A 16,444-nucleotide genomic window follows, 5' to 3' on the forward strand; every position below is an offset into this window, starting at 1 on the left:
GATTGAGGTTTCTTTTCTCACATTGTTGCCCAACATCAAATGTGGAGGACTGCAGTCAGTGGTTCACGTTACACGCTGAAATGTGTTGAGTGTCACGCAGTCTCACGAATCTCTTTAGCCAATGGTAGTCTGCTCTGGTCACGTAGTGGCGTAACGTTGACCTTGGTGAGCACACGTGTGCCAGCGTGCCCAGACAGGGCCTGGTAGGGCTACATTCCTACTTTGGCCTCTTGTCTCGAGTGCCATTATTACACAGGGCTACTTCTAGTACACATGTAAAAAAAATTTATATACGCAGCGCATTGAGATATGAATCTATGACTGTCATGTTTATCTAGTATTCGTTTGATCGTCTGTAGATATATTGGCGGGGATTACTACGGAAAGTCACAGCCTTCTTGGCTGAGATTTGTGTGTGTGTGTGTGTGAGTGTGTGAGAGAGAGAGATGTTGACCCGATTTTCTGCCTCGATGTGAGATCCGTCCTGGGGCGCTGTGACCCACTTGAAGAATGCCTTGTTTTACCTTATTTTGACTTCACCTTCCAAGCTCTCTCTCCCTCTCCCCTCTTTTATCTCATTCACCTCTCTCTCTCTCTCTCTCTCTCTCTCTCTCTCCATCCCATCATTCAGATGTGGTGTAAATTCTTTATTTTTATGCTGCACGAGGCCCCTCTATCTCTCAGTGTGTGTGTGTGTGTGATGACTCGGCATGTGCTGTGAGAACGCAGTGTCAGATCTGCTGTGTGTTGTGAGGAGCTGGTGGCGTATAGGCACGTTTGGGCCCTGCCGTGGCGATGGAGGCGGGCTGATTGTTGGCTCCGCCCCTGCTCTCTTCCACAAACCCGTTTGTGGCTCTCTGCCGTTTCCACCCGTGGACCATCTGGCTCCTGTGGTGGCGGGCTGTGGCGTTCGTTACTGCGGTGCGGGCCGACTGGCTGGTTCTCCCTCACACACACCTCCCACGGCACAAGCGTGGGGCTAATTAAAACACCCCCACGGGGCTTTAGGGCCGCTCGTGCTCCCTGTGAGGGTACGGGAGGAACCATTTTGATGCAAGTCAGCAATTTTGAGAGCAACTTGTGGCAAATCTGGTCTCTGGTCAGAGGTGCTGACCAACGTTCAGGCTCAAGCGTGTTGGGAACCCTTATTGAGATGTAGTGAAGGATGGATGGGCAGCTTTGAGGTGGTTATTAACAGCAGATATTTTGGACAGGTTCTGGTCATACCTGCTGTGTTGTAGGTCACCTGGACTCGTATGAGAGTGCACCATGCAGTGACTGTTGGGTGACACATCTCTGTGTAATCTTAAGCCATTAAATGGTGTCTGGTATTCATTGGTCATTTGAGACCTTTTAGTACAAATCTGTGTCCATCAGCAGTCCTGTTTCTCATCTCTCAGCCAGATATCCAGCTGTGTGTGTGTGTGGGGGGGGGGGGGGGGGGGGTGTATGGTATGGTATGGGACTTCTCGGTTTCATCTCCTCAGATGAGATGATGAAAAGTTGATGTGTTGATGTCAGATTCACAAGATGTGAATCAAACACACGTGTGCCGCTCGGACCTCAGCTGTCTCGTGTGTGCGTGTGTGTGTGTGTGTGTGTGTAAACCGGGTGTCACAGCTGTGTGTGTCCTCTCTCCCTCCTTCCTCCTCTCTCCATTCCTCACTCCTTTCTTCTTGCTGGAGAATTATTTTCCCTTTTTTGGGGCTGTTCACCGTTTTGCCCCTCCCTTCCCAGAATGCACCTGTGGCATCATGGTGGCTGACAACAATAGTAGGAAGCCCTGGAGGGGCTAATCTCTAAAGGAACAGTCCTGCGCCGGGATCCGAACTCCAGCCCTGAACATCCTGATGTCCCGTCCAGGAGCATGGCCGCACCTCCAAGCTCCTGGACAGCAGATGCGACCCGTTTCCTGGCCGTCTTCACGGGGTTAAACCTCCGGTGGTCCCGGGAGTGTGTACGTCGTGGTTTAGAGTTAGGAACGGCCTGTGGCGTGTTCCCCTGCAGTGGTGCTGGTGTGCCTCTTGGCTGTTTGGGACTTTTGACAGTCTGTGACTTGAAGTTTCAGATTTGTTGAGCGTTGTTTGAACTTCATCACCACAGAGGATGTTCTGGAAGGTTCTATATAGAGTGGACTGAATTGGATGCCCGCCAAAGCATTTACTGCAGTTTTCTGAGGCTTGAGTTCACACCTTGTACTAAACCAGCATGGTGATCTAACTTCCTGTTAGAACCTTTGCTGATTAGGGTGGGGAAGCCCCTTCAGATACATCCTGTGTGTGTGTGTGTGTGTGTGTGTGTGTGTGTGTGTGGTAGAGGGAAATGGAGGGAAAAGTACAGTGTGTTAGATTTTTTTTTCCTCAATACTCTTTGATGCTTTTCACACATGGAACCTCTGCACTGTTGTCCTGGTGCATCTGATTAATTAGCAAAATGGTGTGTGTAAAAGGAGTCTCAGTGCGGGGGGGTTTGGAGGTGCGGGGGGGTTTGGAGGGAGGAGCATGGGGGGTTTGGAGGTGCTCATGCTCCCCTTTCGTGTGTCCGAGTGTAAGACCAGATCACAGCTGACTTCTGGGAAAGGTGTGTTCACCCTGGGCTGTTATAATCTTCAGACCATGCAAGCCATTAAATTCTAATTCCATGACCCTGTGTGTTCGAGTGAACTAGAGTGAATTTTGCCCAGGGTGTGGCATGTGACATATGCCCGTGTGTGTGAGATTTGACTTACCTGTTTTCTTACCTTCTTCTTTGTTTTGACTGTGTCTCTCACACTGGGCAGGGTCCCCATTGCCTCTGTAGTGGAGCAGGTTGTCTGTGCTCCTCCCCGGCCTGCACTTTGACCCTGACCAGGGGAGAGAAGAAGGAAGTGAAACTAGTGAGAGGGAGAGGTGTAGCTCCTCCATGATTATACCAAGCAGGGGAGAAAGTTTTAAATCTTCAGCTATAGAACTGGACTTTGTCGTGTTGTAAAGCGGAGGATGGTTAGTTTGTGGTGTTTGTTCATTTATAAAGTGATTATATCAACGTGTTTCAGGAGACATCCACCTTCAGCCGCTCCACAGATCATGTCCAGTGTTATCTGCGCTGACCTTTGTTCAGACTGCCTGTGTTGGCACAGAGATCAGACTGCCGGGCCATGTCTGCTCCTTCGTTGGGGCTACGCGAGTCTGTCTGCCCGCAGAGACGAAGCGTTCGCGTGCTCACGGTTGCGATCCAAAACCTGCGAATCCCACGGGCGTAGGAAGAGGGTAGTGAAAGTTCTGCGTGTGCCGTAAGCTGCCAGGTTCTTAAGGAGCCGGGTTTAATGGTTTTTTCCTGCCAGACGAGGCGTCCGACACGCCTTAACACTGCGCTGCGGTGACACGTCGGCATTTTCCCGCCCGTGCTAGGTTGCCGCCATTATAAGCCGCAGGTAACTGTGTGATTATCGAAGTTTTGAACGGGCCCAACGCCAAGCCTGCTGGCACTTTGTCACCTTTGGGGTGGGCGGCTTGGGTCAGCTGGGGACAGTGGGTGTGTGGATGGCCCTGTTGTAGCCTACGCTGCATCATTGGCTGGAGGTTGATGTAATTGGGACGGATGCTTATTGTGTGTGTGTGTGTGTGTGTGTGTGTGTGTTGGTCGTGTGTTTGGGGGGGGGGGGTGTTGTCTAAGTTCTTTCTGCTCCTCCACGCTGCCGTGCTGTGTTCCTGGGTCGCTCCTGGCAGGCCAGACGCTGAGGTTTTAAGGACTCGATCATTCTCAGGAAAATGCCGCATTCTTTCTTGCCGAATCGCCTCTTGGCACTCGGCTCAAGAATTTGCACAACAAAGTCCCTGAAATGGCAAAATAGTTTTCCCTGTTCATCATTTCCCTTCTTGCACTTTCCATCTTTCTCCTTCTCTCCACTCTTTTTTGCTTCCTTGCTCCATCTCTCTCTCTCTCTCTCTCTCTCTCTCTCTCTCTCTCTCTCTCTCTCTCTCTCTCTCTCTCTCTCTCTCTCTCTCTCTCTCTCTCTCTCTCTCTCTCTCTCTCTCTCTCTCTCTCTCGCATCCACCCTGTCGTACCCGGCACCTCCTGCAGGGGGCGTGAGAGCTGCCCCGCCCCACAGGGCAGTAGAGGTGGCAGGCTGCTCAAACTGCACTTTAAACATCATGGGTGGTGCGGAGACCTCCAGTTGGATGTGAGGCGGCGTGTTTGTGGAGTCCTGCAGTAAAACACCACCAGCTGTTCTCCATTGTGTGTTATTGTGGGTAATGAATAGCTGTAGTGATGCAGCCGCTCGGCCATGGCTGGCGGTGCCCGACGGCGGCCATGACACCCGTCGGCGGCCATGACACCCGTCTGCTTTGTCTTCTGTTTGCTCTTCTCTGACGAGCTGTCGGTTAAGCAGGTCCCACCTTGGAGATCAACATCTCGACAGGGCTGTGTGAACGGTTCATCTAGTCTTGGTCTGGTTAATTCATTCCAGCGAGCCTGTAACCTTTAACCTCCATGTGCCAAATTCCACTGTATGGTTTTTGTTTTGCCCAATGACTGACGAAACAGGTTTGTGGACTTGTGGACAATTGATGGTGATGGTGAGGTGTGTGTGTGTGGTGATGGCAGTGGGGCTCTGCCGTGTGTCCTGGCTAATCGAGGACGCGTCTTGTGCTGCATTTTCAGGTCTGTTCAGCGTGTGTGTGTGTGTGTGTGTGTGTGTGTGTGTGTGAGAGACATGGTGGGGAAATGGCTAAAATTATCCTCCCAACGTGACTGTTTTAACTGTGTCAAGACTATATGAAGAGAGGACACAATCAGTCTCTTTCTATGCTCTCCCACCCTGTCTCACACACACACACACTTTTTCTCCCTCTGTTTCTCCATCTTACCATTTTCCTTAAATAATTAAGTTAGATTATCATGTTAAGGCAGGGCTAATCATAAAGCTGCACATTTGTGGCATTAATCGTATCACACAGCACCCTGCACTCTAACCAGAAATGACATGTTTGACCTCATCAGAACCGTTTTCACTTCGTGGCCCTGGTGCTGCGCAGACAGTCTGGGGCCTCGTCACCCCTGGCGTAACACTGCGCAGCGGGCGGCCGCCTCTTCCTTCCTGTAGTCGTGAACACCGAGGTTGCCAGGCACTGCCCAAACCCTCCCCGCCCCGGGCCGGCCCCTCCCCCGAGCCACAACCGCCGCCCCGGTCTCCTGCCACTGGGGTAGCTGCAGGCTCCTGCAGGAACCGCTCCCCACCCGAATGTTTCCAACGACGTTTGTGCGTGGTTTATTTCAACGTGCCACACCCAGCTGATGGCTGACGCTGATTTGAACTGTGTGTGTGTGTGTGTGTGTGTGTGTGGCATTACTGTGCCTGTCAGTGGCTCTGCAGGGTCAGAAGTGTTCACAGTTTGGCCTGAACCGGGCGACATGGTGTTTTGGACCTTTTTGAAGTTCTCTGCCAACGGTCTCTTAAGGGCGGTAGAGTTGCACAGCTGTTCTGGCGGGGGGTGAACGGGCCCGGAGGGGCGCACCAGCGCCGTGTGCTGGGCAGGAACCAGCGTGGGCCCTGGTCCACACCCAAGGAGCAGGACGACTGCCTTGTCTCTGCATGGAAGGGCTGTGTGTGTGTGTGTGTGTGTGTGTGTGTGTGTGTGTCAGGACCCCGGAAGCTCAGGACTGCATTTAGACTCGAGTCGGTCCTGTACGCTTGGTCCGTCTGCAGCCGCGGGACACCGTCCTGTCCACCTCGTGAAGACCTGGTTTCTGGTTTCACGTGAATGGTATTTTCCCCGAGTCCCTGTGTGTGAAGTGTTGGGTCATATGGGGTCAGGATTACAGGCTGTTCAGACGCACTCTCCTTCATACTCTCTGACCTTTAACCTTCCGTGTCTCCGCTTGGCTGTGGATCACAGTGCTGGTTCCCCAGTCAGAACTGATTTATGGTGGAGGATAAAATCCCCCTTTGGACACGCTTAACCCAGAGAGGCGGAGAGGTAACCGACGGCGATGGAGGAATGAGAAGACGAAGAAGAAGCGGAGTGGGAGGAGGGTGGATGAAAGGGTGGAGGAAGAGGAGAGAAACTCCCAGAATTCCTTTGCTCCCTCTTTTCTCCGATAAGACACAACTATGGCAGGAATGTAACTTTGGAAGTTTGAATAAACAGAGGTTTTATTGGGAGTCGGGGCTGGAGTCATTGGAGGGGGAGGGGAAAACAGGAGGATTAATTTGGAGGGAACACCATGTTACAACGCAGGAAGTGGGGGGAGGGGTGGTGGTGATGGGAGTCAGCTGTGGCGTCAGGGATTTGTGTGTGTGTGTGTGTGTGTGTGTGTGTGTGTGTGTGTGTGTGTGTGTGTGCACACGCATCTGTGTTTGTGCATCTTAGGGAGACCATGAGGAGAAAAGTCTTGAGGTTTGTGTGTGTGTGTGTGGTGAGCAGCCTTGATACCAGATCTGTTTGGATAAGCTTCATTCACACACACACACACACACAAACCCACACGATACTGCAGCTAACACACACACACCTTCAACCATGGCGCTCCCACACTCCTGGCGCACCCCAAAAGTGTGCGTGCTGATGTCACACATTCCGCTTACCCATCAGCCCCGCGCGCCCAGTGCCAACTGACCCCTCAGGCTGCCTGTCTGAGACTCTGGAAAGTCGGTGTTAACTGAGAGAATGGGAGACGTAGTTGGTGTTTACTTTGTCCTCTTGTGTACTCCTCAGAGAGAAAGTGAGGAGCAAAATGCATATAATGGGAAAATCAGTATTGACGAGGCCTTCTGTTCATATTTCTCCCACAGATTTGCTGAGCGTTGGTGTCTCCTTTTAAGGCCTGTATGTTACAGCTAGTGAGACTGGCTGTGCAATAAAAGACGGACCGGGTCAGGTGAAGGCGGGAAAACGGCATGTGCTGATATTTGCCTGCCTTGCCTACGTATGGCGTCAGTCCTGGTAAAACCCGTCGGGTCACCTTTCGGAAGGTTGGTCTCGAGCATGGGAAAATAACCATGGCGCACTGGGTCGTGTCCGGGCTTGTGCTGGTGTTGTTGTTTCACTGAATATGCGCGCTCCCGACGCACACACAGGTGCTCGAAAGGGACGCGCACCACCAGGCCGCACGATTTCACGCAGAGATCGCAGTGCGTTCATCTCAACTCTCTCTCTCGCACCGCGACGTGTTGCTGAAAAAGGCATAAATTGTTTAAAAGGCGGTTTCTGAACCATGTAATCAAACCAAGTCGTTGGTCCAGACCACATATTTAAACCCAGAAGGCAGAGGCATGAGGTGAATATATCCAGGGCTGTTTCTGACACGGACACAGTTTCCTAAACCGTGATCAGATTGGCGAGAGTTCCAGTGGTACCGACATGTGGCAGTAAGACATGGTGCTGTTTAATGCTCCGAGTTCCCGAGTTAATCTGGGCTTCACACACCCACACGTGCCCCGCAGCACTGAGGACATGTGAAAAGAACTGAAAATATAATTTATTTTCATATATGCCGTCAGGTTTCACTGTCATATTAATATGAACGAAAAACATGTTATTTGAATCCATTCTAAAAACAGAGCGTAACCTGCAGAACTGGTTTTGTTGCAGTACAATTGAAGGTTTGCAGCGCTGTCGTGTTGCGCACACACACCTCACGGCCCCCGCAACACACCAGCCGTGTAGTTACATCTGCGGCATTTAGCACACGCTCTTATCCAGAAAAGTGAAAAGTGTTGAAAAAGTGCTTTGAAAAATGCTTTACATCTGATCACAGAATTCATCCTAGGTGATATTTACTGTGCACGATCCAGTTTTAATGTTCACGCGCGCAGTAATGTTATCAAAGTTTCATGGGGTAGTGCACGTGCGCGCGCGAGTGAGTCTGTGCGCGCGCGCGTCTCTATTTCACCACGTCTCCACGGTACCGCGGTCCTCACAAATAATTACTCGGCACGCAGCACGTTTTTGACCCATATGCGGACGTTATGTTCCGCGGACATTAGCAAACGAGCATTTTTCAACACATTTCGGTCCCTCTGGGTTCAAGGGAACTGAAGTCGGTGCTGCGCGGGGCCTGTCTGGATCTCGGATGTGATTCGTGTTCCCTTTGCGATGTGCAGTACGAGATTCAACAGTGTTTCTCTACATGGCTGCTAGCCTCTCACACTTGGACCGGCCTCTACCATATTCAGATCATTTTTCAAAACACACACTCCTGTTCCAACAAAAACATTATCAACAGTTCCCATGTCGGAGCTCCTCCACAACTGAAGTATAAAAATAAACTTGTATTATTAGCAGCATGTTCCGGGTGTTTTTGACCAACTGTTTTCATTATTTCTACGCATAGAATTATGGTTGGAATGGTGTCGGCCTCTCCACCACCCTTAACCTCTTTCCTGTCCGTCCCTTTTTGTCTTCCCCCCAGCAACCATGTCGGCTGCAGACAAGTACCTGTACGTGGACCGCTCCCTCATCAACAACCCGCTGGCACAGGCCGACTGGGCCACCAAGAAGCTGGTGTGGGTGCCGTCGGAGCGGCTGGGCTTCGAGGCGGGCTCCCTGAAGGAGGAACACGGCGATGAGGTCGTCGTGGAGCTGGCCGACTCCGGCAAGAAGGTGCGGGTCAACAAGGACGACGTCCAGAAGATGAACCCGCCCAAGTTCAACAAGGTGGAGGACATGGCGGAGCTGACCTGCCTGAACGAGGCGTCCGTCCTGCACAACCTGAAGGAGCGCTACTACTCCGGCCTGATCTACGTGAGTGGCACACGTGCGCTTCTCCCTACACACGTTTGGGTCTCGGCGGTACCGTGTTCGTTACTGTGGTCATTTTAAACAGTTGTAGAGGTATTGCCATGTTGATGCAGCTGGGTACATCCATGCTGCAGCCTGGAGATGCAGCAAACGCAGTGCAGCTCGGTGGTTTCTCTGCTTCTCGGGTGAGCCTGGGTCGCCCTCACGGGACCCTGGACCAACCGTGGGACAGCCTTGCTCCTGGAGAACCCCGGCACGTCCCCTGGCCCTAAACGCCCACGTCATCCCCCAGAACAGTGGTTGGCAGCCAGGCGGGTGTGTCGTTAGTTGGGGGGGATGTTCAGCATGCGTCCCAGAGGGTTCCAGACCAGAACAGACAAACGCTGATCTACACCAGCGCCTGGGAGACTCCGCTCATGTTCCCCAGCTAAGCTCCAGTGGGCGTCCTGCTGCGTTCTCCGCCGTCGTACTGCTGGAACGTGTCCCGCCTCAGTCATGAGCACCGTCACACTCCTCACCTCCGTCGCAGGGTCTCGGGAGTGGGGCGGGGCTGCTGACATCGAACGCCTATGATTGGTCGAACTCGACTAGAGTGGATGATGTGGAGTGTAGCTGTTGGTTGTAGCTGCAGGCCATTGTTTAAAGGGGAGAACACACACACACACACACACACACACACACACACACACACACAACCCCCATGTTTTGAGTTCTGTGGTAAACAGGAAACTCCAGCGAACAATATGTAATGCGGAGGAGGGGGAGAAGAATATTCAGTAAGATGTCAAGAAGAGGGGAGTGGAGAGATGGAGGGGATGGGGGAGATGGGGAGGGGGAGAGAGATGGAGGGGATGGGGTGATGGGGCGGGAGAGAGATGGAGGGGATGGGGGGATGGGGTGGGAGAGAGAGAGAGAGAGATGGTGGGGCATGCAGGGGTTTGCAGCTGCTGTCGAGGTCTGAAGTGAGTCGTCTCCGTGACTCTGTCTCCTGGCCGCGCTGTGGGAGGACGCGTGTGGGGGATGTTTGGTTGCGACTCGCAGCACGCTGAGTCAACAAAGATATATTATCATGTCAGGATCACGGATTCCTTTCTCTGTCGTTCCCCAGACCCGGTCACACCATCACTGCTGCTCTCTGGGGAGAGCAGGCCATGAATCTCACTCCTCCTGTCTGTGTGGGTGGGTGTGGGTGGGTGGGTGTGGGTGGGTGTGGGTGGGTGGGTGTGGGTGGGGGTGGGTGGGTGTGGGTGGGTGTGGATGTGGGTGGGTGGATGTGGGTGGATGTGGGTGGGTGTGGATGTGGGTGGGTGTGTGTGTGTGGGTGTGGGTGGGTGTGGGTGGGTGGGTGGGTGTGGGTGGATGTCTGGGACATTAATAAAAGTGAGAGGGAATGAGGGGAGAGTTTTGGGAAGAGACGGACTGAGGGGCAGTGACCAGTGCCTCACACACACACACACACACACACACACACACACACACACACACACACACACACACACCACTGAAAGATGGGGAGCACAAGCACGTGCACACACACCAGAGAGTGACCACTTTATGTCCGCATGTTAAAGAAGTATTTTCTCTCTCGCTCTCTCTGCTCTCTCTCTCAGACGTACTCCGGGCTGTTCTGCGTGGTGATCAACCCCTATAAAAACCTGCCCATCTACTCGGAGGAGATTGTGGATATGTACAAGGGCAAAAAGAGACACGAGATGCCCCCCCACATCTATGCCATCACAGACACAGCATACAGGAGCATGATGCAGGGTGAGAAACACACACACACATACATGCACACATACATACACATGATGCACACACATACACACACACACACACACACACACACACCCCCTCCGGTCCACACCCTGCACCCAAACACCGCAGGCTTGTGCGCTATCACACTCTGTTTACTGATGAGTTCAGGTGATAATAGATGACATCGTAATGTTACAGGTGGTGTTATACACGGTGTCTGCACTCTAAAGGACCCAAGCTTGTCTTAACTCGCACAATCCTACAGGTTTCAAACCACATCATAAACATTTCTATTTGGAGCCCTGAGGCTTTAGCCCCTCCCACTAGTGTAGCAGGGAGCTGTGGAGACAAAGGACTCAATTACCCAGAATCCCCCAGGGGTTTAATAAGGTTCCTTGAGTATATGTTTGAGATCTGTAATAGACAAGACGCTGACCTGGATTTCAGTATCACTGGTGGGTTCTACCTTCACTGCTAACTCGGGCAGCTTCGTTGTGTTTCTGAGAGGGGACGGTGTCGTGAGCCTACGTCATGGTAGCCAGGTTGGGGTACGTGGTGGTCAGCTGATGGAGGCTGTGGTGGTGGTGAGGTTGACGAGTGGTGGTGGTTGAAAGTCAACTCCTCTCCCAGTTACAGGAAGCCGGATATCAACTTCCTGTATGTGGGCCAAGCAGTTCCTGTTAGCCTGTGTGCTGCAGGCGGTTGTGCTCCCTGAAACGCTTCTCCCAAACACAGAAGACTTTCCTTTTGTACCGAGATGCTCGTGTGGCTTCAGTCACCCGGCCCGGTTCAGAACGGCCAACACTCAAACCCCAATGAATCAAATCAAATACACCGAAACCCTGTAGAATTTGAGCCGGAGGCGTCTGCCCGTTTGAAGAGTCCCTGACTGGTTTAGTGGACTCGGGTCATCAGTGTGTTTCTCCTCTCTCTCTCTCCATAGACCGGGAGGACCAGTCCATCCTGTGCACGTGAGTGTAGCCGCCAGAGCACGGGCCTCTTAGAGGGGAAACCACAGAGGAACAGTGTTTCAGTGTGTGTGTGTGTGTGTGTGTGTGTGTGTGTGTGTGTCAGGGGTGAGTCTGGTGCTGGGAAGACGGAGAACACCAAGAAGGTCATTCAGTATCTAGCACATGTGGCCTCATCTCACAAGACCAAAAAAGATCAGGTTAGAAACTCCGTCTGTCTGTGTCTGTCTGTCTCTCTGTCTCCGCCTCCCCCCTTTTCTTATCTGTAGTTTAGACTTCTCTGCTTCCTCCCTCGTTGAGCCTTCAGAGTGCACTATGGTGGATTAGTGGACTCCAGTCTGGGCCACTCTCTGCTTTCTTCTCTGTGATGGTGAAATCCTCTCAGATGCTGTCCTGCTCGCCCCATCAGAGTGGAGTTTCTAGCCATGTTCCTGTGGCCATTAATGGGCCGTGTGTGTGTGTGTGTGTGTGTGTGTGTGTGCGCACTTGTGTTCTATATGTTTCTGTAAATGCTTCCAGTCCGTTACGGTACAAGAGCTAATGACCGTGGGACTCTGTTCAGTACTGTGCAAGCTGGATAATTAGACCTCATAGAAGGTCTGTGTGTGTGTGTGTGTGTGTGTGTGTGTGTGTGTGTGTGTGTGTGTGTGTGTGTGTGTGTGTGTGTGTGTGTGTGTGTGTGTGTGTGTGTGTGTGTGTGTGTGTGTGTGAGAGTGTGTGTGTGTGTGAGAGTGTGTGTGTGTGTGTGTGTGTGTGTGTGTGTGTGTGTGTGTGTGTGTGTGTGTGTGTGTGTGTGTGTGTGTGTGTGTGTGTGTGAGTGTGTGTGTGAGAGTGTGTGTGAGAGTGTGCATGTGAAATTATCTGGGAGTAGGCTAACAGGAGGAGACCTGTTCCATCAGAGTGTGTGAATGAATGAACATTCAAAAGCACCTGAACATAGTTCTTTATGATGTCAAATGGCTCCTCCCTCTTCCAGCCCTTCCCCCTCTTGCCTAAGCCCCTCCCACTCTGTTCTGCCTGATTCTTCTACAAGGAGAGCTAATCACTCCCATATGCCCTCTGCCTCTCCTACACCGGCCTCCTACAGGTTTATATATCCGTGTACTGAGGGTTTGCTCGTACACAACCATATCAACATTATCTAACATGCTCAGATGGTTCAACGTCTGAATATTCTCCAAAATAAATTGTCGTTCATTTTGTTTGCTTATTTTTTTTCTTTGTTTGCTTTTTTGTTTGTTTCTCCTGAGGCTGTGTTTTTAAACGGCAGGTTCTCACAGATGTCCGTGTTGGTTTGTGGAGAGTTCACGTCTCTCTCCTCTCTGCTCCACCCAGACTGGAGAGGGTTATTTGTTTACCTGTTTATAGAAGCTCTTGAGTTTGAGTTTTTGTTTTTTCTTTTCATCAACAGAGCAGCTCGGTCCTGTCACATGTGAGTCATATATATATTCTCCTCACGTCTCTTCCCCGTCTCACTCCTCTCACCCCTCACCCATCTCACACTTCTCTCCCTCTTCCACGTTCACCTCTCACCGCTGATGTGTGCTCTTCGGCTGGTCGTACAGACCACACCGTGTCTTTCCTGATGATGCAGCAAGCAAAGTGCCATTCAGACAGACAAAAATGGGAACTCGTATAGAGATCAGTACATTTATCAGGATCACCATATGAGGGATGATTAGTTTTAACTTGTGTAAGCAACGCAGCAGACGGTGGAAGGCTAATTGACCAGTCCTCTGTGTAGAGACCTGGCCCTCATCCAAACACCTTACCTTAGCAAATGTTTCTGCCCGAGTTACTGAAGCACATGCTCAGATCAGCAACGCGGTCAACGATTGGTGCAGGAAACATTAACCCACCAATCACGGACTCTGTTACTGCTGCAGTGCTGCTTGTGTGGAGTGCCTTAGTGCGCCAGGTGGCGTTCCCAGTCTTGTCTGTCTGAGTGGACAGGTGTGTCTCTTGAGTGGACAGGTGTGTCTCCGCGTGGACAGCACATGTGTCTCTCCTGTCTCTGGGGTCAGGTTGTGGTGGACTGGCGTCTCTCACGCGAGAGTGCGAGACCTCTGGCGGTGTGTGTGTCTGTCTGCTGGCAACATCTGCGCTTGCTGCGTGTGTGTGCGCGCGTGTGGATTTTGTGTGTGTGTGTGTGTGTGTGGGAGCACATGGGTGGGGGGGTGTGGGTGTGTTTGTGGGGGGGGGGGGTGCCATGTCCATTTCATGCACAGTTCTTGAGAGCATGTCTTGCTTCTGACTACCCTCCTCCTACAAGCCCAACTGGTGTGTGACTGCCCTCTGCTGGAGTAGTGAGGAGAAGCAGCCGTCACTGCAGTGTGGCCCACATAACGAGAGCGTTTAATGAGCCGTGAGCTCAGGCCAGAGGCGTGCTTCGTTACGACATCGCCGACAAGGGGAATGATTTAACCTTTGGACTTTTTCCAGTGGTCCTAGCTTGAGATGGGTTTGCCGATGGTGTCCACCAATCAGCGGGGATGATTGGGGGTTTGGAATGTCTGATTCAGCAGGCGTTGTGGGTCACTGAACTCGATGTTTTATTTAACTGAACTTGGCCAGCTCTAGTCCAAACACGTAGCGGAGGGAGTGGGGGGGGGTTATGGTGTAGGAGGGCTGTGTGTACGGGACGTAGAGGATCCACAACTATTTAACCCCTTCACTGCCCACATCAGAGCTGGGATCTGCACATTCTTAAGAAGGGTTTGATGTAGATTCTTCGGGCGTGTGCGGACTGACTTGAATGTGGAACTGTTGGTTTGTGATCTCCACGTGTTCTTATTTACATAACGCCCTGATGTGGGCGGGGAAGTGATCTCGTTTGCATGTCCTGTATAGGTGGGGAACGTTTGCAGTCCTGCTGTGCATGAGGTGATGGGTCAGACTGGGTGTCCTGTAAGGTGATGGGATTCTTGAGTTTAACAACGGGAAGCTCTTCACCTTTTGCTTTATGGTGTCCACGTGTGATCATCTGTGTGTGGAGTTGTGTGCTGTAAGGAACTGCTGAATTATGCTTGTTTCAAGGTGATTTGTAGCAACCTCTGACTGGGTAAGTCCTGGTAAGTCCTCAAGGGTCCTGTACCTCTGTGTTCTGGTCTCGGTCCATTGTACCTTTACCATGCTAAGTCCTGTTATGGCTGTGTTTCTCTGTGTGACCACTAGGGGGAGCTGGAGAAGCAGCTTCTGCAGGCAAACCCTATCCTCGAGGCCTTCGGTAATGCCAAAACTGTCAAGAATGACAACTCCTCACGATTTGTAAGGGCACTCCTCACTCTCACTGCACACTTGTCATCACCGTCAAGCCTTGGCTTTGTGTTCGCATGCAGTAACGTGTTGATTTCTCTCAGGGCAAATTCATCCGAATCAATTTTGACGTCAACGGTTACATCGTGGGAGCAAACATCGAGACCTGTATCCTCCCTGCGGTCCAGCTTCTTTTACGCTTTTAACAACGTCGTTTTTAATCATCGCCTCGCAAGGCAGCGGACTGCTTCTAAAACGAGGTGGTTCCTGTGTGCGGGCTGCGTTGTCAGAACGGTGTTGGGCCTTTCCGTGCGAGCCGCTCGGGCCGATTTGACCTCCTTGACCTGCTGTCCGTCAGACCTGTTGGAGAAGTCCCGCGCCATCCGGCAGGCTCGTGACGAGAGGACCTTCCACATCTTCTACTACATGCTCACGGGAGCAGGAGACAAAGTCCGCAGTGAGTGTGCGGCACGGACCCGCTGGACGCGTTTCATTAGGACGCGTTTAACCACCTTCTCAAGAGTCTCTAAGCCTTCCCTTTGTGTGTGTTGAGTCGTGCGTAGTTGAACCAGAGCTGTGTGTGTGTGTGTGTGTGTGTGTGTGTGTGCTGTAGCCGAGCTGTGTCTGGAGGGCTACAACAAGTACCGCTTTCTGTCCAACGGTAACGTCACCATCCCCGGGCAGCAGGACAAGGACATGTACTCGGACACCCTGGAGGCCATGCGCATCATGGGGTTCTCGGAGGAGGAGAAGCTGGGTGGGTGCCCCGCCCCTTTTTCCCAGCAGCGCCTGCTCGGTGTGGTGAGGGCGACGTTGTGGATGTGGAATCATCTGTGTTTGTCCTTGCAGGTCTCCAGAGGGTGGTGTCCTCCGTGCTCCAGCTGGGTAACATTAGCTTCAAGAAGGAGCGCCACTCGGACCAAGCCTCCATGCCCGACGACACAGGTGTGCTATCCCAGCAGCCCTTGCCTGCCCCACCTCTCACCACACACGTAGGACTTTGTTTCCTCGTTCCCGAGGTGGACCCGAACTCACTGATGTAGACGCACGTTTATGATCTGGGTTTTACAAACATAAGCACATGATATAGAGACTCTCTAGCTGGGCTCCGCCCACAGCTCTGTTGTGGTTCGTCCAGCATGGCTTACCTGCCCAGGTGTGTTGGGGACTTGAAGAGAAGGTGAAAAAACATCTCACCTGTTGGGAAGCCCTTCATGATCGACTCCTCACTACACCACCTGACCTGGTTCATCACTAATCCTGGCTTGTCCCTCTGATTTCCCCCCCCACCCTCTCTCTTTCTCTCTCTCTCTCTCTCTCTCTCTCTCTCTCTCTCTCTCTCTCTCTCTCTCCCTCCCCCCTCTCTCTCTCTCCCCCCTCTCTCTCTCTCCCCCCTCTCTCCCTCTCTCTCTCTCTCTCTCTCTCTCTCTCCCCCCCTCTCTCTCTCTCCACTCCCTCCACCAGCGGCCCAGAAGGTGTGTCACCTGATGGGCATGAACGTGACCGACTTCACGCGGGCCATTCTCACGCCCCGCATCAAGGTGGGGCGGGACTACGTGCAGAAGGCCCAGACGCAGGAGCAGGCGGAGTTTGCGGTGGAGGCGTTGGCCAAGGCCACGTACGAGCGCATGTTCCGCTGGCTGGTCATGCGCATCAACAAGGCGCTGGACAAGACCAAGAGACAGGGCGCCTCCTTCATCGGCATCCTGGACATCGCCGGCTTCGAGATCTTCGAGGTGG

At 52.4% G+C, this 16,444-nt stretch overlaps 1 protein-coding gene across 2 annotated transcripts in view; it reads left to right on the forward strand.

Moving 5' to 3' along the window:
* myh9b (myosin, heavy chain 9b, non-muscle) overlaps positions 1-16,444 on the forward strand; it is a 32,690-nt gene that overhangs the window by 1,664 nt on the left and 14,582 nt on the right. The window contains exons 2-12 of one of the 2 annotated variants that reach the window (XM_077010188.1): positions 8,395-8,726; positions 10,334-10,490; positions 11,425-11,452; positions 11,556-11,649; positions 12,861-12,881; positions 14,624-14,716; positions 14,809-14,872; positions 15,063-15,161; positions 15,318-15,461; positions 15,554-15,649; positions 16,169-16,440. In XM_077010188.1, coding sequence (XP_076866303.1) covers positions 8,400-8,726; positions 10,334-10,490; positions 11,425-11,452; positions 11,556-11,649; positions 12,861-12,881; positions 14,624-14,716; positions 14,809-14,872; positions 15,063-15,161; positions 15,318-15,461; positions 15,554-15,649; positions 16,169-16,440 — 1,395 coding nt within the window. In that variant the 5' untranslated portion in view covers positions 8,395-8,399. The remainder of the gene's footprint in view (positions 1-8,394; positions 8,727-10,333; positions 10,491-11,424; positions 11,453-11,555; positions 11,650-12,860; positions 12,882-14,623; positions 14,717-14,808; positions 14,873-15,062; positions 15,162-15,317; positions 15,462-15,553; positions 15,650-16,168; positions 16,441-16,444) is intronic. The other variant, XM_077010189.1, reaches the window with a different exon arrangement.

The sequence above is a fragment of the Brachyhypopomus gauderio genome, chromosome 6, assembly GCF_052324685.1.
Source record: "Brachyhypopomus gauderio isolate BG-103 chromosome 6, BGAUD_0.2, whole genome shotgun sequence".
Taxonomy (NCBI): domain Eukaryota; kingdom Metazoa; phylum Chordata; class Actinopteri; order Gymnotiformes; family Hypopomidae; genus Brachyhypopomus; species Brachyhypopomus gauderio.